General features: G+C 38.9%; 1 protein-coding gene across 4 annotated transcripts in view; it reads left to right on the top strand.

Moving 5' to 3' along the window:
• Positions 1-15,752, top strand: part of gramd2aa (GRAM domain containing 2Aa) — a 28,907-nt gene extending 13,155 nt beyond the window's left edge. For 2 of the 4 annotated variants that reach the window (XM_071489206.1, XM_071489207.1), the window contains exons 3-12: positions 2,764-2,821; positions 4,513-4,585; positions 5,856-5,959; positions 6,563-6,661; positions 8,880-8,951; positions 9,048-9,104; positions 11,178-11,355; positions 13,083-13,176; positions 14,017-14,121; positions 14,636-15,752. In XM_071489206.1, the coding sequence (XP_071345307.1) occupies positions 2,764-2,821; positions 4,513-4,585; positions 5,856-5,959; positions 6,563-6,661; positions 8,880-8,951; positions 9,048-9,104; positions 11,178-11,355; positions 13,083-13,176; positions 14,017-14,121; positions 14,636-14,639 (844 nt within the window). In that variant the 3' untranslated portion in view covers positions 14,640-15,752. Of the gene's footprint in view, positions 1-2,763; positions 2,822-4,266; positions 4,586-5,855; positions 5,960-6,562; positions 6,662-8,879; positions 8,952-9,047; positions 9,105-11,177; positions 11,356-13,082; positions 13,177-14,016; positions 14,122-14,635 lie in introns of all 4 variants that reach the window. The other 2 variants (XM_071489204.1, XM_071489205.1) reach the window with 2 other exon arrangements.
• The last annotated feature ends 3,996 nt before the right edge of the window (positions 15,753-19,748 follow it).

Consider the following 19,748-nt stretch of genomic DNA (forward strand, 5'->3'; position numbering starts at 1 on the left):
TCTGTGTGCATTTCATACAGATGTTGAACACAATAACAGCAACATCTGTGCAATATATTACAACAATCATGGAAGAGATTCTACCTTGTGAAGCTTATAATGTATAAGGGTCATCACTCTTCACTTTGACAGAACAATCCCAACTTATGGTCCACTTTGTATAATTTTCCAAACCTTTTAACCATGTCACATGAATGTCGTCAGCAGATTGAATTTGCTCAGTTGTCATAGAAATGTGTCTGTTGTTGTGTGAGCTCAATAGTTGTTTTTATCCATAGCACTGTCCTAACCTTTACACCAGCATGGACAAAATGTCATTTATGAGATTTATGATAGCTTTTCCTCAGTTTCTCTCAGTATTGTCTTATTTTTTCTTGTTTTATTTATAACATAGTCATTTATTGCTCTGTGTGTGGATGGGGATGGGGGGTATTGATTTTTATTATTTTTATTTGGAAAAGCATTTTCTGTTACAATCTCATCTTTATTTTATAGGATTCATTTTTGCTATGTAGCCTTATGTAACTAATACTGTGTAGATAGGAAGGGCATCACCTGATGAGTTCATAATGAATTTCCATTTCAAAATCATATAATTTCTAATGATGATGATTTCTCACACTTGATAAGTGCAAAGTAGGCAACTCGGTTTATTATGTTTTTTATACTCTTTAAATGAACGAATCAGTGTTTCCCTGACATAATTATCCAGGTGTCGCCATGACAGACTCATTTCCATTGTAAGAAAGAGTAATGTGGAAAGAAGCGGCAGAGTCAGGGAGGGTTGTCTGGGGACAGAGATCATGCTATCTTCTTACCCAGAGGACAATCTGAGAGTCCTGCTGCTATAAAAGCAACATTGAAGGGTATTTTAACATAATGGCACCTTGCTGTATACAGCAAAGGACACTGTTGAAGGAGAATACAAATGTGGTGCATGTCGGAAACAGATTTTCATTGAATATTCTGAGAGAGCTAGTAAGGATGAAAGGTAGGAAATGATTTTCTTGTCTTTATACTTTTGACTTTTGCTGCATTTGAATTAGTTTAAAGTTGTAATTGACCTGTGCTAACAGCTAGCTAGTGAGACTGGCAAGGGTTATTTTTAAAATTTGTGCCAACTGACCATTAGCTAAGCCCCGCCCCCCTTAGTTACTGTTTCTACCTGTGTTCTGGCAGGGCACATAGGCTGACTTTTTCATGTCTCCAGTCGGTTTAAAAGAGCAGTGTTGTATAAGGTGTCTTGAATACGCACTTGATGGCTACATCTATGACACTGTGCTAAATGACTGAGGCTCAAGCTAAGGCAAGCTGTCCCCGGCAAAAAGTCATCATCCTCACCAGGTAATGATCAATGTAGAAAACAAAGTAAGATATGAAGAAGAGTAGGCTAAGCATTGAGCTAAGTTGTATAAATCAGTTACATAAGTAAAGATGGCAATACCACAAATAAAAAAAATAAAAAAAAACTTAATTACAAGCAAAATCCTGCATTCAAAAGCTTACCTAAGTAGAAATACATAAATGTTGTTAGCAAAATGCATATGTTTTTAAACTAATCATACGTTTCATGTTTGAAATCTTGACCTGAAGGGTAACCAGTAACGTTACTGTCAGATAAATGTAGTAGCCTCTATGGGAGAGGGAGATTGTAGGTCCAGTATGATGAGGAAAGATGTATCTAACCACTATTTATATCTCAGCCCAGTATTTTCCAACAGTATGTTTTCACCTTTATCATTGCAAAAGAAAAGGCCTGGAGTATGGGGGCTAATCGTTGAGTACGGCAAACACAACTGTCTTCCTGTGTCCTTCACATTTCTCCCGTTGGATTGGGCTCTCTCTGACTTTCCTCCCTGTTTTGATGCCTGTCTTTCTTTCTCACTATGAAGAATGGCTTCCAAAGAGTGAGATAATACATCACAGCGCACACAAGGCTGCAGCTTGGCTCTGCCAGAGCTTCTGTTTTATCACTATCTCCTTGAGCAGGAGTGTTTTCATATCAGTGTTGCATTACGTTGTCCTCTGCTCTCCATCAATCAACTGGCACTCATAGAAAGATACAGGAGAAGAGGGAAGTCTCTCTCAGGGAATAATCCCTCAAAAACATGCGTCTTTTGAGACTTTATTATTGCAGCATCCACGTCTTCTTCTTTAAAGCATCTTAACTGTGACAGCAGTTCAATTCAATGACATTTTCCTTAAAGGGCTGATTATCTGCTGCATGGTTCTGTCTGCATAAGCAGTAGATATGAGTATCGTGCTGTGACATCTGCCGCGCTGCTCTGAATATTCCTCCCGAGGCGAGCGTGATGCCAGCGATGTGTGTGTGTGTTTTACGTATTCTGACTATAAAAAGAACAACATGGATAATCTCCTGGCATGGTCACTATTTGTGTTCAAACAACTCAGTATTTATGTCTGATTGTGTTATTTTGTGACAGCCTTCATCTCGCTGCAGTTATGCACACACTGATTAACTTGTCATGTGGAAGCTTTGACCCAGCTGGGATTTTCATGTGATGTACACATAGACACACACAGATACACACACACTGTACACATTCACACAAGCTAACCACCATTTGTTATGCTGCCAAGAACTGTTCTTGGCGTTTTCAGGCCAGATGAAGGTATTAATCTGCCTCCGAATGTGATTGTATGAATATACTGAAGTAGATTTTTTTTTTTTCATTATTTTTGTCCCTAGTAGTGCATTGATAAGAGTTGTAGACGAGAGTGTTTTTTTTCCTTTCACCACAGGTTTCAGCTGATTGAAGACCTGTCCTATGAAGATGTGAAGAAATGTTACAGGGGCTCGGTGAGTCTGGTTCCTTAAATGTGTCTGTAACTTTAACCAGTTGTCTTCATGTTTACATAAATGTTCAATCTCCAGTAAATGTGGCACTTTTAACGCGCCGTTTTCCCTCTGAGGAGATGATTTCTCCCTCTTTTATACTGCATTTATTTTAAAACTTATTAACTTATTTAACTTTTGGAAATCATATATGATGGTGATCATGATAACAAGCCAGAAAAACTAAAATGCTGACATAATAAATATGTGAAAAATGACTAATTTGAGATTTTTCAAGCTAAGTCATCTGTAACACTTTAGCCTCAACTTATAAAGCTGAATGGAGAGCAAATAATTGACAGTAGTTCAGCAGTGTTTTTTTTTATTTCTTATATCCATTCACTACTATCCTGATATTATCTCAAAACAATATATCACAATAATATCCTGCATGATTTACCTTGTGTTCTATGGGTTACCCTCCTTATTTTCTCATCTATCATCACCTGTCACTTAAAACTAAAGTAGAAATAAAATCTCAACACTTTTCACACCATGAGTCATTAAGCAATCCGGTTAAGATGCCAAATTGTCCCACATGGAACAACTAATAATTCCTTAATTTTTCACTATTTGCAACAATACATTAACAGTCAGCGTCGTCTCTGGGCTTTCCCACAATGATTGAGCCATGTGTATTACATTAACCTACTGTAAGCACCATATCACTGAGGACAGCAGCGGCTCTAGCATGAGCTATTAATAGAAAGACAAAAACAGGAGCAGCAGACAACAGCAAACTGAGCAGACACACAAGTTGAAGGAAAGATAGATGAGGCACAGGACAGGACAGAAAAATAGGGAAAGATATTGCGGTGGCAGAGATATCAAGAACTGGAGGTGAGGGAGGAGAGCAGGGACTGAATGAGACCTCTTGTGTGTTCAGGGAGGAAAGTGTATGTTTTTCCTTGAAAGGCGAGCACTTCTAGGTGTCGCAGACTGACACTACAGGAGGAGAAACTGACAGATAGAGGGAGGGAAAGGTAAAAGGCAGAGAAGGAAAAGGATTTCAACTGAGAGTAGAGCGGAGTGCCTGTCTGTGCCAGAGTGTTGGTTTTTTTTTTCAGCTCAGAGTGATGAAGGGCAGAGTGTGTGTATGTGTGTAGAGGAGGGAGGAGAGGGAGGGTGTCAGCTGGGTGCTGCAAAGTGTAGAGTCACTGGAGGTGTATTTGAGACAGAGAAAGAGAGCCTTGTAGTTTCTGAGAAAGAGCTCAGTGGCTGTAAACTGAGGCGCTGCTGCTGTAACTCTTTAGTAGTCTGTGTGTGTGTGTGTGTGTGTGTGTGTGTGTGTGTGTGTAGGTGTAGACACTAGAGCCAGGTGTGTGTTTGTACGTGCGTGTAGACTAGAGGTAGTTGCACAGAGGCAGTCGTCCACCTCTGCCCTGTACTGACTGAGGACAGGGGAACAGTGTGTGTCTTGCAGCGGCTTGCTCCAGGCCTTGGATGTGCGCGAGTGTGTGTGTGTGTACGGTGCCAACGTGCTGAGCCTGGTGCAGAGCTCGCGTCCTTTGAGGGAGAGGGTGGTGTCTGCGGCGAGCGGAGCAGGAGTGGCCGGTGGTGGCGGAGTGCCTGGTGGTGCCGGCGGTGCTAGTGCTGTGCAGGCAGGCCGGTCCGCCAAGGAGCTGCTCATGACTCTGCCCTGTCCCTCTGCACAGACTGTCAGCAAGTACAACTCCCAGTACCACAAACTGTTCCAGTGTGTGCCCAAGGATGAGATACTCATGAAAGGTACTGTCCTTTTTTTCCAAACTTGAAGGCTGTGTTTTGTTCTGCTACATCTGTTTTATTATTCAACTTGTTAATTCCTGAACATGTCATGCTTCAGCTTCACTCATTTCATTCCATTTGCCTGTTGTGCATTTGTATTGATTTTATTTTTATAACCCTCTCAACTTGTTTTAATGTAGCTCATTAACGTTTTATTGAATATTAGATATTGGCTTTTAATCAGTTGGTCAATCAACAGAAACTTTGATGGCTGATTCATCTTCAAATCATTTATCAAACAAAATCAATCAAAATCCAACAACTACATAAGACAAAAAGTCTGTCAAATCTACACTTCAGTTTCATTGTCTGTTCACTTTTTTCCTATAATTGTTCGACAATATTTTTTGCAAATATTTCTGATATGCCAGAGGTTTTCTTGAGATGAGGGCAGATGAAGATACAGTATCTTTAGTGTCCTGCCAGGGTTTCTCTTATAACTTTCTTTGGCAAGAGTAAAGTTTGTGGTGGAAATGTCTGATCTTATTTGAAAATGTTCGACAATATTAATATCTGTAGAAAGAGACAGCAGCTTCAATGTATTAGTATCTTCAACATATTCAAACAAACCTTTAAACGGTTGTACAGTATAGTTGTTTTTTTTTTGTAATTCTGGTTTTCTTGTACTTTTTATTGGTTTGAAGTGGCTGTCCTGATTTTGACTCATCTTGTTTTTGGTCTGTGAATCTGAATAAGATCGGACACATTGGGCGACTTGATGGCAAATGGTTAGGATGCATACCACATGAGCGCAGATGCTCTTAGCAGGCGAGTTACCGGTTCAACTCCCGACCAGCCCGACTCTTTCCTGCATGTCAGTCCACCTCGCCCTGCCCCTTTCCTGTCACTCTCTACTGTCCTATCGAATAAAGGCACAAATGCCCCAAAAATATCTTAAAAAAAATTAAAAGTCAGAAACATTTAAACTGTCAGATTTCAGCTCGATCAACTTCTGCCCAGAATCAACTCCTCTGTTTGCACTATTTCAACATGGTTTACCATTAACTTTGATGCTCAGTGCAACCTATGAAAATAAAACCTATGATGTCAAACTTAAGAGATGAATTATTGTAAAAGTGATTTTGAATTTTCCAAAATTACCCGTGAAGCAATGTGAGGGATGGGAGATATTGTTTCTTTCTTCTTTCTATGTTTCTTTGTCCAGTTTACAGTTGTTGAAGAGTAAGAGTAATGTTTTCTCTCTCTCTCTCTCTCTCTCTTCTGTCCTCAGTGTACTCCTGTGCTCTTCTCAGAGATATCCTTCTACAAGGCCGGCTCTACATTTCCAGAAACTGGCTGTGTTTCTGTGCCAACCTCTTTGGCAAAGACATCAAGGTACGAATGACTGGCAGACGGCTTAATAAACTAAAGCTGACTGACAAACTTGAACCAAATAACTGCAGGTGACAACCTGACAAGCTGAATGTACAGCCTGACAACTTATTCAACTGAAAGTCAGTCAGGATTATGAACTGACTTCCAGTGTTACAGTTTTAATTCTCCCACATAGAAAATACCTCTGTCTACATGTTTGGGATCTGAACTTATTTACCAAGAACAGGTAGACTTCTTGAACCTTTAACCTCAACCGGTTATGTGATTTTCTCTTTGATGTGCTGTGAATTGTTCTTTTTCCTTCATTTCCTTGAAACCAAACCTCTCATGTCATCTTAGTGGCAGTAAGCTACTTATTCAGACTGCATTCCTTACATTCTGACTGAAATAAGACACGTTTCATGTCCTTCACTGATTTTCATCAGGGACATTTCCTGACTGTCCTTCCGTGTCTGTCTTTGCTGTCACCATTTACTCAAATCGTACCGGTGTTTCTCCCTTACCTAACATTTTCTCATCATCTTGCTTGGAAGTTTCCCTCCTCAGATCTGAGTGTCTCTGTATAAGTGTTGCTTTTGTGCCTTTTTCCATCTTCTTCTCTAGGTGGCGATCCCTGTCGCTTCTGTGAGGCTGGTGAAGAAGCACAAAACAGCGGGCCTCGTGCCCAATGGCTTGGCTATCACCACAGACACCGGGCAAAAGGTAAACACTTCCGTGGCAGTCACTGTGAATTAAAATACTTATGCTGATTAGCGCAGCATGGGTGGTGTGTTTTCCAGGCGAGGTGTGATGGAAAAAACAACACCATGCTATAGATAGAAGCAGAGTAGAGCCCCAGCCTGGCGGCACAAGAGAGTGAAGGGTTTTTCCACCATTACAGCAATGTTCAGAGAGGCCTCTTAACTTTCTATCACATCAGAGTCAACCTGTCATCAGGTGGTGTTTCCAAAGACATAATGTGTCTTTCAGCTTCTGTTCTGGCCTCAACAACCCATGAATAATGTTGGTTGATAAGCAACAATAGCATGTGGAAAAATCTGGGTAATTTATCATCAGCACCAGTTAGTGTTGCACAAAAAGAGCACACAAATAAGTCATTCATCCAAAGCCTCCCACCTCCAACACCCAGTGGGTACTTGAGAACTTCAAAAATACAAGTATGTTAGCATTTTAGCAATTTACAGCTCAAATCCATAATGTCTTAGCTGTCCATTCTTTTCATATGGATAATGGTACAGGTATTGGCAGGTAAAAAGACGCAGAAACATTAAGATATTTCTTTGTAGTCCTGCTTTAAGAAAGTAAACAGAGCTAACATAGAAGGCAAGTAGTTCTTTCTCAAGCTCATGATGCCATTTGGATTCCTGAAGTTTACTGTTTATATCAGACAGGGTTTTATAGGGACTTGATTTTTATGCTAGCTGTTTTCGCTTACTCCACTGGCAGATCTTTTTGCATAATTCACAGAAAAAGATCACAGAATATTCTGCATGTTTCTAGTAGTTGCACACATATTTAGGCTTCATGCAGACTGTTTCCACAGCCCACTCACTAATGAGCCAGCTCAGCATTACGGGAATCACAAAGTTGGTAAATAGCATGTTATACATGTTTATATAATATTTGTTTTTAAGTGTCCAATTAATTATTGATAAAAATTATGACTAAATTATATAAATTATTTTATTAATTTTTTTACCAGATAAACATGGCAGAAAAAGTTGAATCTCTGCACACCGAGGTCCACTGTGTGAGCATTAGATAACAAGATTAATGCAAAACATCTCAGCAGACGTCCTTATACACATGCTTCCCCTCTCCTTCTCTATTTAGAGTTACATGTTAACTCAGCTAGTCAGTCCACCGCCCAGCAGTGTAAAATAGTTCTTAACATCTGAGGTTGGAATATTAGCTGCTATAAAATGAGCAAATAAATCACCACAGAAGTAAAATATTACACAAATATTTAACCAATGAGCCCAAACTGCAGAGAGTCAACACAACAGGTCAGAGCAGCAGCTTCCCAACAAAGACTCACCTTTGTCAAAGTACGTGAGACATGCAGCGTGTGGACACAATGTTTCCTACCTTACAAGGACAAATATCTCTCCCCTTATACAGTGGGATCCAAAAGTCTGAGACTACTTTCCCATTTTGGACCCCACTGTATGTCTGCGTGATTATGTAATGTGCATTGCATAACTACGTGGACATTCATGCCCCTGTACAACATAGGTTTGAATCATGACCACAGTTGGGTCTTCTGTTTATGAGGTAAAAAGTTCACAGCTTGTGTCTGGAACAACAAAGTTCAGGCTCATATGTCATTTTTCAGCTCATTTACCCACGTGACTGTGTCAGGAGAGACACAACAGGACTGTTTATGAACTGACATGGACAAAAACATCTGATAAAAGTCCACACACAATAACACAGTGTTTCAAATGCTCATAAATAAATTCAAAAGTACTTTTTTTTTTCTAGATAACAATGATATTTATCCAGGTCAGAGGGATATTTGGGTAAGCTGTCACTGACCTGCCATTCATCATTTTTCAGGAAAGAATAAACTGGAACAGAAATGTGATTAGAGAAATATCCTCTTTGTGCCCCAGATTAAAGCTTTTGAATCCCTGAAGTGTTATTCGTCCAAATTATTTCTAGCAAATTTTAACCCTTGCCCAGCCAGGCTGATGTTCGACAATGCTGCAGATAGATATTAACATACCTCAATATATGCTTAAAGAGCATTATGTTCATTTAAGTGATGAAGAGGAGCACTGTAAAATCAGAATAGTTTCAAGAGATCTTTTTATTTTTTTTCCTCTGTACTTGTACTTGTTGTTCTCAGGAGTGTCTGTGTACAGTGACTGAATATCAACATGCTTTTTACATCACTGTTCCTCCTTTTTTTCCTCAGTATGTATTTGTATCTTTGCTATCAAGAGACAGTGTCTATGACGTCCTTCGCAGGATCTGCACACACCTACAGGTCAGAGGACGCACTCACTATGCATATCATTCATTCAGACTATATACTGTGCGTTGTACATGTCAGGTAAAGAGGTGATTTCCTTTCCCTCTCCAGGTCAATGGGAAGAGTCTGAGTCTGAAGCAGTTCATGGAGGAGCCGACCCTATCCTTGGTCAGTGACAACTTGCCTTTCACAGAGAAAAGCTTTTTCATTAAACATCATAAAATCATAAAATTGTAAAGATCAAAGTGAATTGAATTTCACCATTTGGTAATCCAATCCAAAATTTCTTGAACGATTCATTGTCATGTTTCATGTTGGCTTAAAAGCCTCTGACAACTCTCACTTACAACTGGCCCTGACCTGAAGGCTGACTTACCTCCTTACACAGACAGGATCAATAGATCATTGTATTACAGCTGCAGCCTTGCAGTGAATTATCCCCCGAGTCGGCAAGATGCTATCAAAGAGCTCTGTGAAGTCATCTTGTGTGTGTGTGTGTGTATACCATAGGCTGCTCTGCGACAGAGCAGCTTTTGTATTTAGGAATAATTAATTTCTGTTAAGGTGCTCGTCCTGGATCATGCTCTAATCTATGCTGACGGTATTCAAAGAAAAAAGGGTGTTTGTTCATGTTGCCAGGATATTGTGAGGCAGGTTTTATACAGCTTTGCTAATCCCTAAGTTAGAAAATGTTAAAATAGCTGAATTATATTAATAATTCCCAATCATACTGTGTATACTGTATATTCCAAATGTCCAGAATATTGCTGAAGATCTCTTTCAAGTATAGCTTTCATGCAGGCCTCCACTGATGGTATCAGGTTTTAATAAGTCAGCCTGATATAAAGTTACAACTTTAACAGCTTTATTAATAGTTAATATATCATTTTCTAACACTTTATGGACCAGTTATATTTGATTATCAGAATCAGAATCAGAATCAGAATCAGAATCAGTTTTATTGCCAAGTATGTTTTCACATACAAGGATTTTTTTCTGGTGATTGGTGCATTTGATCAGCAACAGGCTCTCTAGCCTTGTTGATGAGGCTAATAGCAGATGGGAAGAAGCTATTTTTGTGGCGAGAGGTTTATATCAGTTCTATTCATTTTTTATGAAAACCACTATGTCTGTTTGGACTGTTGAACCACTTGTCTGGACCAAAATCCATTTATTAGCCACTTATTCAGATTTATAACTGCAGACTTATAGCTTATTAGAAAGTGAGAAGTCCATGTGTTTATATTAATGGATTACTAACATTTGTAATGGTACACTGACACACACGCACACACACTCTGGCATCCCAAGATTGCTCTAATGAATGTCCTGCAACTTTATGAAAGCATTATTAAACTAGAATGGCTCTCTGACCTCCACCAAGGCCAAACAATCCTCCACGTTTGTCAGATCCAGATTATTACTGTACAAAGTCATAGATCTCAACACCATTAATATGTCTGTTGTTTTTTTTTTTTTACATTAAGATCCAAACATTATTTCCTAAGGAATTGACCAAAGTGTTGAAAAGTGAAGATACATTTCCACCAAAATGTAATGGATTCTTTTGGGCTCATGCCCTCAGTCTTCCACCAAGTTTGGGGCATGAAGACCAGTTCAGTACTTTTTGTGTAATCCTGCTGACAAACAAACAAACATGGTGGAAAACATTACCTCCTTGACAGAATTAATTAATGATAGCTTTTCATTTTAAACCCATCAGTTTGTACTTAAATGCTCCTTAAAAAGGATGAGTCATTATAATGTGGCACTAATAGATCACTGATTTGCAGCATCACCTAAAAACACACTTTGCAAATGACAAGTGATATGTGGTGTTGATACAGCTCAGTAGCTCCTCGCCTAAGGGGGGGGGGTCATATGATGATTAAAGTGGTGAGAAAGAAAAGGAGAAAAAGCTGTCACACAAAAGTTTTATTTATTTTTGAACTATTGCTTTTTCATTCTTGCTAAATACAGAATACTGTTTTGTTTTATAGGCTCTAAAGCATTCAAATAAAATAATCTGAGAGTGGATTTCACCAGTGTCTTTGACCAAGCAAGACATTGAAATCGGAAGAAAACAGATGAAATGAAAAGAAAACATTGAATTTTAAGGAGAGGTGATTTGTCATCTCAGCCTTAGCTGAACAAATGACTATTCTCCTGGCAGCTGAAACACTCCTCCTAGTCTGGATCCCTGTCTTTCCGATTCATTCTCCACTTCTCTCTATGCTACAGGACGAGTTTCCAGCTCCAGACGAATTCCCAGTCGTTGACGAATTCCCATCAGTGTTAAAGTGGAGAAGGAAACCCTCAGTGGTGTCTGTGTCCTCCTCCCTTCCTGACCTCCTGGGGAACTCCACCAGCAGCCTAAGCGCCACAGACGCACCCTTCAAATCAGAGCAGCTGCTGGAAGGTGATAAAAAAGATCCATAAAATGAGGATGCAGTGTCATTGTATGGATACAAAGTCCAAGGCCACTCAGTTTTACGTTCTCGTTAGAACTGATTGGCTGAAGGTTGCACATAGTTTGCTGAAAGTTGTTGGCATGCCTTATGTCTATCATGAGGAATATCATGTGCCCTCTGCTCCAGGTTAACACTTCGTCATGAAAGTACAACTTCAGATTTATAACAAATATCCTGCATTGTTTGACAAGAAAACCTCTCTGTGAAATATTTAGGAGTTGAATAGTTTTAAGTTAATTGGATGTCAGCGCCCTGAAAGGCTTAATTTAATAACCAGTTTGAAGAGAAATGTGTTCTCTCTTCATCTGATCAGAAAGTCCCTGTAGGTGTTTCTGTGAACCTAAATGCACAGAATCACAAAATGTCTCAATACAAATTAAAAAAAGGAAGAAAGGAGACAATTACTAAAGATAATATAAACGTAAAATAGATAAAACTATGTAGCCTAAGTAGAAGTGAGGGAATTAAATATTTAAAATATTTTCTGCCTATGAAGGAGGTGGTAATCCATGAAGAGTTTTACAGGTAATAAGTAACAAAATGTAAATAATAAGTGAAGATAAAATCTGTGTTGCATCTTCAAAATGTCACTTACATTATAGGATAATGGTGTGAATGTCATCAAATCATATTTATTCTGTGAGACATGGACGTAGAGTTTCGTTGTCTGGATGCATAGGTTTGTGTGCGTGTGTATGTGTGTGTGTTTATGTTTCATTTCATTGGAATTGTGTGTGTCAGAGAGAGAGAAAGAGCAAGAGAGAGCAAAAGACAGAGTAATTGCTTTTGGATGGCAATGGCTCTGTTACGCAATGACACACATTAAGCTCCAAATGGAGATTAAATCATGTGGGGGTCTGTATTAAAAAGCTTTGGGCGGATGCAGATTAAGTGGAGATTATCACAAACAATGTCTTGTGTCAAAGTTGTCTGAGGACAGTTTAACAGCTGTATGCTGTCAGGCTATAGATCAGCTCTAAACGCAGGCTTACATTAATGTTGTTCTCATATTACATGTTCATTGTGAGCTTTTGTGTACATTATCATCGTAGCTCACATGTGGACTGGAGAGCTGGGAGGTGCTCTGTGTTATACACACAGAGAACCTGTACAAAAAGAAGCAGTGCATACATGTCAGCAAGGATGCAATAGTAATGGAGCTGTAGGGATATAATAATCAGCTCAGGGTTTTGTATGGTTCAGACAATATATTGTTCACTGTTTGCAATGTTTTCATGAATGAATAAACGGTAAAAACAACACCATATTCTTAAAACTTGGTAAATATTTTTGCACCATGACAACAACAAAGTTTCATTTTTATAAAATCAGCACGGCAGCTTCTGCAGGCAGCAGCTGGGCCCTGTCAGCTCAGTGTTAATATAATTTAATTACACTCTCCAGCATTACATTTGTATAAACAACAACATGTACGCAGACATGTAGACATAATTGATTAGACTGGCTAAATACTGTGATTCATTTTTGAGCTCCAAAGTGAATATTGTCACACCATTAGCTGTGAGAGAGGGCTGTCCAAATGTGTTCAGATGTACACTAACAGGTGGGCCAGCGCTATTAAAAGTGAAACATGTAGTGTAGTCAAGCCAAGCACTGTTGATGGTTTTATGTTAGTGTGTATGTGTGTGTATGTGTGTGTGTGTGTGTGTTACAGAGCGAGCTCTGCAGACAGACAGAGGTCTTTTATCAGAGCCAGTGGCAGAGCTGGGCCAGATGGAGTACCAGCTGCTCAAGTTCTTCACCCTCCTGTGAGTATAGAGAGGGACACACAGACAACAACAACACCACCCTCACCTCCTCCAACAGCTGACTCACAGCTACACACACACACACACTCAGCGCGTTAACATGGAGCTCCAAACAGTCCGACTGAGCACAGGGGAGCAGAGCTGTTAAAACACTTTTTAGTTTGCATTTTGACAGAGAGAAGTTGCCTGTCATGAGACTTAATTATTAAAATCCATGGCAATGCATCAAATCATGTGTCTCAGTGAGCATCATGCTATCTTTACCCCACCTGCCCCTTAGCATAGCAGGGTGACTGTCCTTCACCCGGAAATCATGAAGCCACTCCCTCCTCATCTATTCCTGGGTAAAGACAAAATTCTTTCTGGTATATCACAGATTATAATCCATATAAATTACAATGAAAACTGCTGAAAATAGAATACCCAATACATGTAATAAAGCAAAACATGGATGCATATTTAGTTGCTTTTAAGTAAATTAATAGATAAATATCATGTTGCGGGCTTATTTTAGACAATCTTCATGTAAACTGCAAACTGTATTTTTTGGAGGCTTGATTTTCTCTGATATCACAGTACATGCAAGTTTCATGTTACTGGTTTTATTTTATTTTTTTGTAGTTTTTGCAAAAACACAGCTATGGTCCACCAAAACATATTTAAAGAGGGTTGTTCAAGGACAGTGTGGAGCCACGATATGTTGATAGAAAGTCAAACATTGCCTCCCAGTGTTCATCTAAAGACACTGCAGCTCTCTTCCTCCACAACAGAGGGTTCCAATGTCATAATAATCCCAAAACCTTCATCTTAATTTATCCATGTCTCCTCCTCTTTGGTCAGGATTATTCTCCTCATCCTGTCATCGTGCTACTTGGCCTTTCGTGTGTGCAGTCTGGAGCAACAGCTGTCCTTCCTCAGCAACCCCAATCTGCCCCTGAGAGAGAGGTAACAGTGCATCAGTTACATCATCAAGACACAATACATTAATATGCACAAGGAAAGGTCATTCACTGTGCACAAAGGATGATGTTTAGACATAGGAGACAAAATAACCAAATATGTAAGATAGGTATCATAATTTAATTAGTAATAAGGAGACTATTATATTGATTATTATATGATATATTGTTTTTGATAACAGTGTTATTTAACAGGGACAATACTGTTACATCAGTATTGTCACATCTAAATAAATAAAAGTATCAGATATGGTTTGTGTGGGGCTTCTAGCTGAAGCTAATTTGCAGCTCCTGTCCCTGCTAAGGCTTTTTAAAGGAGTAAAACAAATGAGGTTTGGGTGTAGTTAGTTAGAGATTCTGTTGGTTTCCACGTACAGTATCGGCGTGTGTATAAAGGGATCAGTGTAAGGCTGAAAAACTAAAAACAGGTATTTAGCTATTGATTTACCCTCAATTCAATCATTAGAGTCTACTAACCTGGCTTCTTTCTTCTCGTCCAGGTAACCACTGCTCTCCGCTGTGACCCATCAGATTGGCTGCTCTTTTATTCCTCTCATGCTTGGAGTTGTTGATGCCCTCCTGCACAGATCCAGGACCAGCTTAAAGCCCAGAACAGATCAAGTCCACACCAGCTGCAACACATAAAGGAGCAACATCGACCTGACTCTGGGCACATTACGGACCTTCCCGCCGTGGAATGGGTTCCTATCCAGTGATCACTTCCAGACTATGCAAACAGACTGTCTATTTATTTTTGAATATAAAGTAGCTTTTACTTTAGATAATGATTGTCTGCCATGGCCTGCCCCTCTCACAGATATTTCATCTTTAACCACATGATGCTGAAATAGTGAGCAGATTACAGTTCAACCTGCTGTTTGTAACACTGATGAAGTTTAGAAGCTGTGGTGGAGACGAGAGGTGAGGATGGAAAGGTAAGACATAATTCAACACATTAATTACTTGAAAAGACTGATAGCAAAGATATTTCAGGTGAGTGGTGTTAGCGATGCAGTCGTGACTCATCAATTCATATATGACATATATTCTGACTGACAACAAGTGGACTAAACTGAATGTTTTTCTTTCTGGTGAGATCCTGCTGCCACAGCCCTCAGTAGAAAGGCTACAACTAGCTGCGACAATGCACTTTTTAAAACATGCCCACATTATTTCAAATGTATGTAACTTGTTTTAGATTTGTTTTTTGCTTGTTTATAGGTACTTAGTTATCATTTTTAAGTATTTATGAAAGGGTGTCATGTTAAGACTTGACTGATTGAAGTTACCTGTCATTTAACTGTAATATACAGGATTGATAACATCACTTATGCGTGTTAACTATAATGTGAATGAGGTGCTTAGAGGACGTGCATAATTTTTGTTTTTAGTAATACTAATCTGCTGTGTGAAAGGAGTGTTTTTTCTTTTATACATGTCCAGTCAACAAAAACTCAAAAATGATGCATTGAGATTCTGAGTGTGATGATGATGATGATATAATATCTTTGTCTCAAGATGTTTTACTAATTTTGCAATGGCAAAATGTAGTCCTAGACTAGTTTGCAAAATCCCTGCAAATTAAATTGGCAAGTAAAAGGTAGAGAAACAGACAAATGTTTGTGGCTTTTGATTTATTTCTTTGGTCATTTTGCATGACAAGGTTTTACTACCTATGTCTGTCATATTGTCACTATATACAAGACCACCATGTAGAGGCGTGACTCCCGACAGCAAGGCAAATTTTAGGAATCTGCACAACTCAGGCTAAATTATAAAATTGTAGATATGAAGTGGCACTGGTTTTCTGTGAGATGTCTAAGTTTCAACTTAAAACATTTCAGTTTTTATGGGTAAAAAAAAAAGTGTTTTCTAAAATGTCAAATGTTCTGAAGCTACATAACTAGCCTTGACTTAAGTCAATGAATACATGAAGACAAATACAAGCTTGACATTATCTGATGGGGTCTGAAAAGGCACCGTAAACTCAAGAAGCTGGAGCAAATTCTCTCCAGCTCATTCTCTCATCACTCAGTGAAAACACTGATATTAAGGGATTTGTAGTTGCAATCTTTTCAAACATCAGCAGCGATAGTCAGTTTTATGTCATACTGTTAATGTGTAACATTCAGTGCTTTTACTTTTAAACTAAGTAAACAGTATATGCAAGGAAGATTGTGACATTTGTTGACATTTGATCCCTGGGTTGGACCCTGTCTCATTTATTTTAAAGTATTTCTAAAATAAACTGTACGATATTCAGGCTAACACACACATACACACAGAGAGAGAGAGCGAGAGATGTGATTGTGTATGAAAGACAGTTTACAGGTCTAGTTTTCTGGATCAGTCCCTTTGCCTGACAAATCTAGTCTGATTTAAAATGGCATCTGCACCCCTTATGGTTCAGTCACGATCAAAACTTCCATGATTTTGAATAGAGCAACACTGTGTCCAATGAGTAAATACTGCGAGGTATGCCTTAACATATAGTTCCCTCCTTTTATTTACCTTAAACTATAGCTTAAAATGAATTCACCTTGTGCCACACTGACAGTATAGCTTAACTGGATCAGCTTGTTCCAGCTCTTTATTGAACCTATGGCATATTTACACAGAGTAAATATTCAAACCCGAGACTTAATGTTTTTATGGCTGCACCATTTCATCAAAGGAAATATAATAGATCTCTTGTGTGTCATTTTATATACATTTTACACTAAATTAGCCTGACGTATTTGGAATTGGTGGGTTTCAACAAAGTTTGGGTGCACTGCATGAGTTGCATGAGAGCAGTGACTCTCCCGATGGTGGGTTTGTGGGTTTAAAGCGTCACAGTCAGTCTGTAAGTCCTACGTAGGTTATGGGAGCAGTGAGTCTGTGTAACACATGGAACATATGGTGTTAATTAAAAATGTTTCATGAAACAACCTCTGAATAGAATTAGACAAAAGAAAAACAGATGTTACAAAAAATGTTTAATGTTTTATTAATATCCAAAAGGACACAAAATTCTCAGAAAAGGTTTCTGTCACAACCTTTGTGAAGTTGTGACAGAAACCTTTTCTTAGGTATTGAACTGACTGTGTGGTGCTAAACCTCATTACAAGAAACTACACTAACATCTCATGAACATACAACAAAGAGTGCCAGACTCCATCCATGTTATATAACAATGTCTGAAATTACCGGGATACCATGACAACATGAATGATTGACAGGTAGCTTACTTCCTGCAGTAAATAGGGGGGTGGGAGAGCGAGTGTTAAGTGATCCTGCCCAGAGACTGTCTGAGGAATAGGCCAAGAATAAAGTGACAGTCATATCCTGAACTCAGTCAATCAGTCAATCTAGCAATCAAGCGAGAGAGCCTGCAGCTATAACCAGCCTTGTTTTTATGAGCAACAAAATATACAGTATGTGGCAGTGACCATGCTAAACTCCACTCAAAGGAAATAGATGAATATGGATACAAGAAGAAACTTAATGTGTACTTTTACTTTTGATACTAGGAGTACATTTTTTCCTGATAATACATACATACTTTTACTTACTACTAGATTAAATTTTAAAGGCAGGACTTTCACTTTTTCCACTGCAGGCTTTTTTCTTGAGTAAAGGGTCTGAATACTTCTACCACTGATGCATGCCAATTTTGCTGCACTTTTTGTAACTTACTATGTAATAAAAGTGCTGTAGAAACAACTTCATTACAATTATTAGCTCATGCAGCTCCCAGTTTATCAGTCTCAGTTGAACAGCAGGCCTTCTGGAGACTTTAAGACGCACAAAGGGCAGAGCCTTCTACTGTAACTCCTTGTGTGTGTGAATGTGGAGTCAGTTTTAGCTGTGGAGTAATGGGGGTAGGTCGAAGCAGATGGCCAGACAAGCTGCAGCTTCGTCCATACCTCCAGGGAGCCATATTGTCTGTCCTGGAATGCTCTCCAGATGACCTCTGACCTCTCTGGTGTGAAGCAGAATGCTGACTGTAAGTTCACGGTAATGGTCCGCATTACACACAGTAAAATCATCACACCCAGGCTGCGTTACTGGAGGTTTTCCAAGAACATATTACCTCAGTGGTGCATTAAATGTGTCCACGTCTGCTCAGAGCACAATCCAAGTGTGTTACAGTTAATCCATTTATGAAGTGAGAGGTGCTGGGTTTTTCTGCCATACACTGGAACCCAATATCCGGAGACAATGTAATTACAAAAGCCCAAAATCCTTTAGAAATATTCCAACAGCGTGATAAAATCATGCGTGTTTATGAAATTGTGTTTAAAAAATTTTTTTTAAAAGACTAATTTAAAAAGTAAGATGGATGCACATCCATTATTCTATAATTTCACCTAACAAGACCTAAGAAATAGCATTAGAGACCTTTAATATTGCATGTATAGAATTGAGCATATGTAAAAAGATCAGTGAAAAAAAGTTAACAGAGGTACACGTTTCTTATTTCCATGGAAAACCAGCCAAGAAAAAAGAATTACATCATTTTAGGCTACAACTGAGTTTGATGGTAAAAACATAGCTGTCTGAATATTAAAGCTCTGGTTAAATATTTCATTTCTTTCCTGCCAGAGGACCTCAAAGGACCAGAATGCAATGCAGCCACATGTTAAACTGTGTTTTGATTAACAGAGGTTGGCTGTGACCACAGACACACCCCAGTGTTCACAAACAAGTTGGATAGCTTCTCTATATTTATACATGCATCTATATGCTCGCAATGGACCGAGAGCAACAAGTTCACACCCATTCTCTGGAGAGCTGTTGCAAGGCATTCTGGGATTTATTCTGTAAAGAAATGACAATTATTCGTTGGACTAAGTCTTTGGTTTAAGTCTGCTTTAGTGCAAGTCTGATGATACTGTTATTGTTACAACTACAGTCCCTGTGGAGGAGAAACAGCCGTGAAAATCTGAATCTTCATGGTTGGATTAACTGTTGTCTATAGGAACATATCCATGGAATTAAATTTACTGTGCCTTTTCATTTTCTTCTACACTCTCATCTTTTCCTCTCTCTCTGGCTCTTTCTCCCTGGATTAGCATCTGCACTTCATCAGCTTTTCCCTTTTCCTTCCAACAAAAAAAAAAAAAAACTAATTCAACACAGAATCTCCTTTGCTGAAAGATCTGCGGTTCCTCATAACTGAGTGTGTATTCACTTTTCACAGACTCGGTGGTTACAAGCGTCCACCAAGTGACACAGGCTACAGCTTGTTAAAAGACGACATGTGGTGAAACTAAGAAACTTATTGTTATTATATCACTTTCATATTTATACTTTTTGGTTTGAAGACAGAACGATTTCTTGTCGTAATGTGTAAAATATTTCAAAGACTTGGAGTAAAAGTTTGACATTTGGTGGGAAATATGCTTGTGCTCTTTCTTTTAGATAGAGAAAATTTATCTCACTTACATATCTGTGTGGTAAATGTTAGGATACTGCCAGCAGCTGGTTAACTTAACTTAGCACAAATACAGGAAACAGGAGGAAACAGCTAGCCTAGATGAGTCTGAAGATAACGAAAGATGTCAATATTTAGTTCTCTGTGAGGGACACACAGCAGAACAGCTCTAAAGTAGACCTGACCGTCATCTG

The sequence above is a fragment of the Trachinotus anak genome, unplaced genomic scaffold, assembly GCF_046630095.1.
Source record: "Trachinotus anak isolate AG129_WGS33_773 ecotype Australia unplaced genomic scaffold, CSIRO_AGI_Tana_v1 ptg000011l, whole genome shotgun sequence".
Classification (NCBI taxonomy): domain Eukaryota; kingdom Metazoa; phylum Chordata; class Actinopteri; order Carangiformes; family Carangidae; genus Trachinotus; species Trachinotus anak.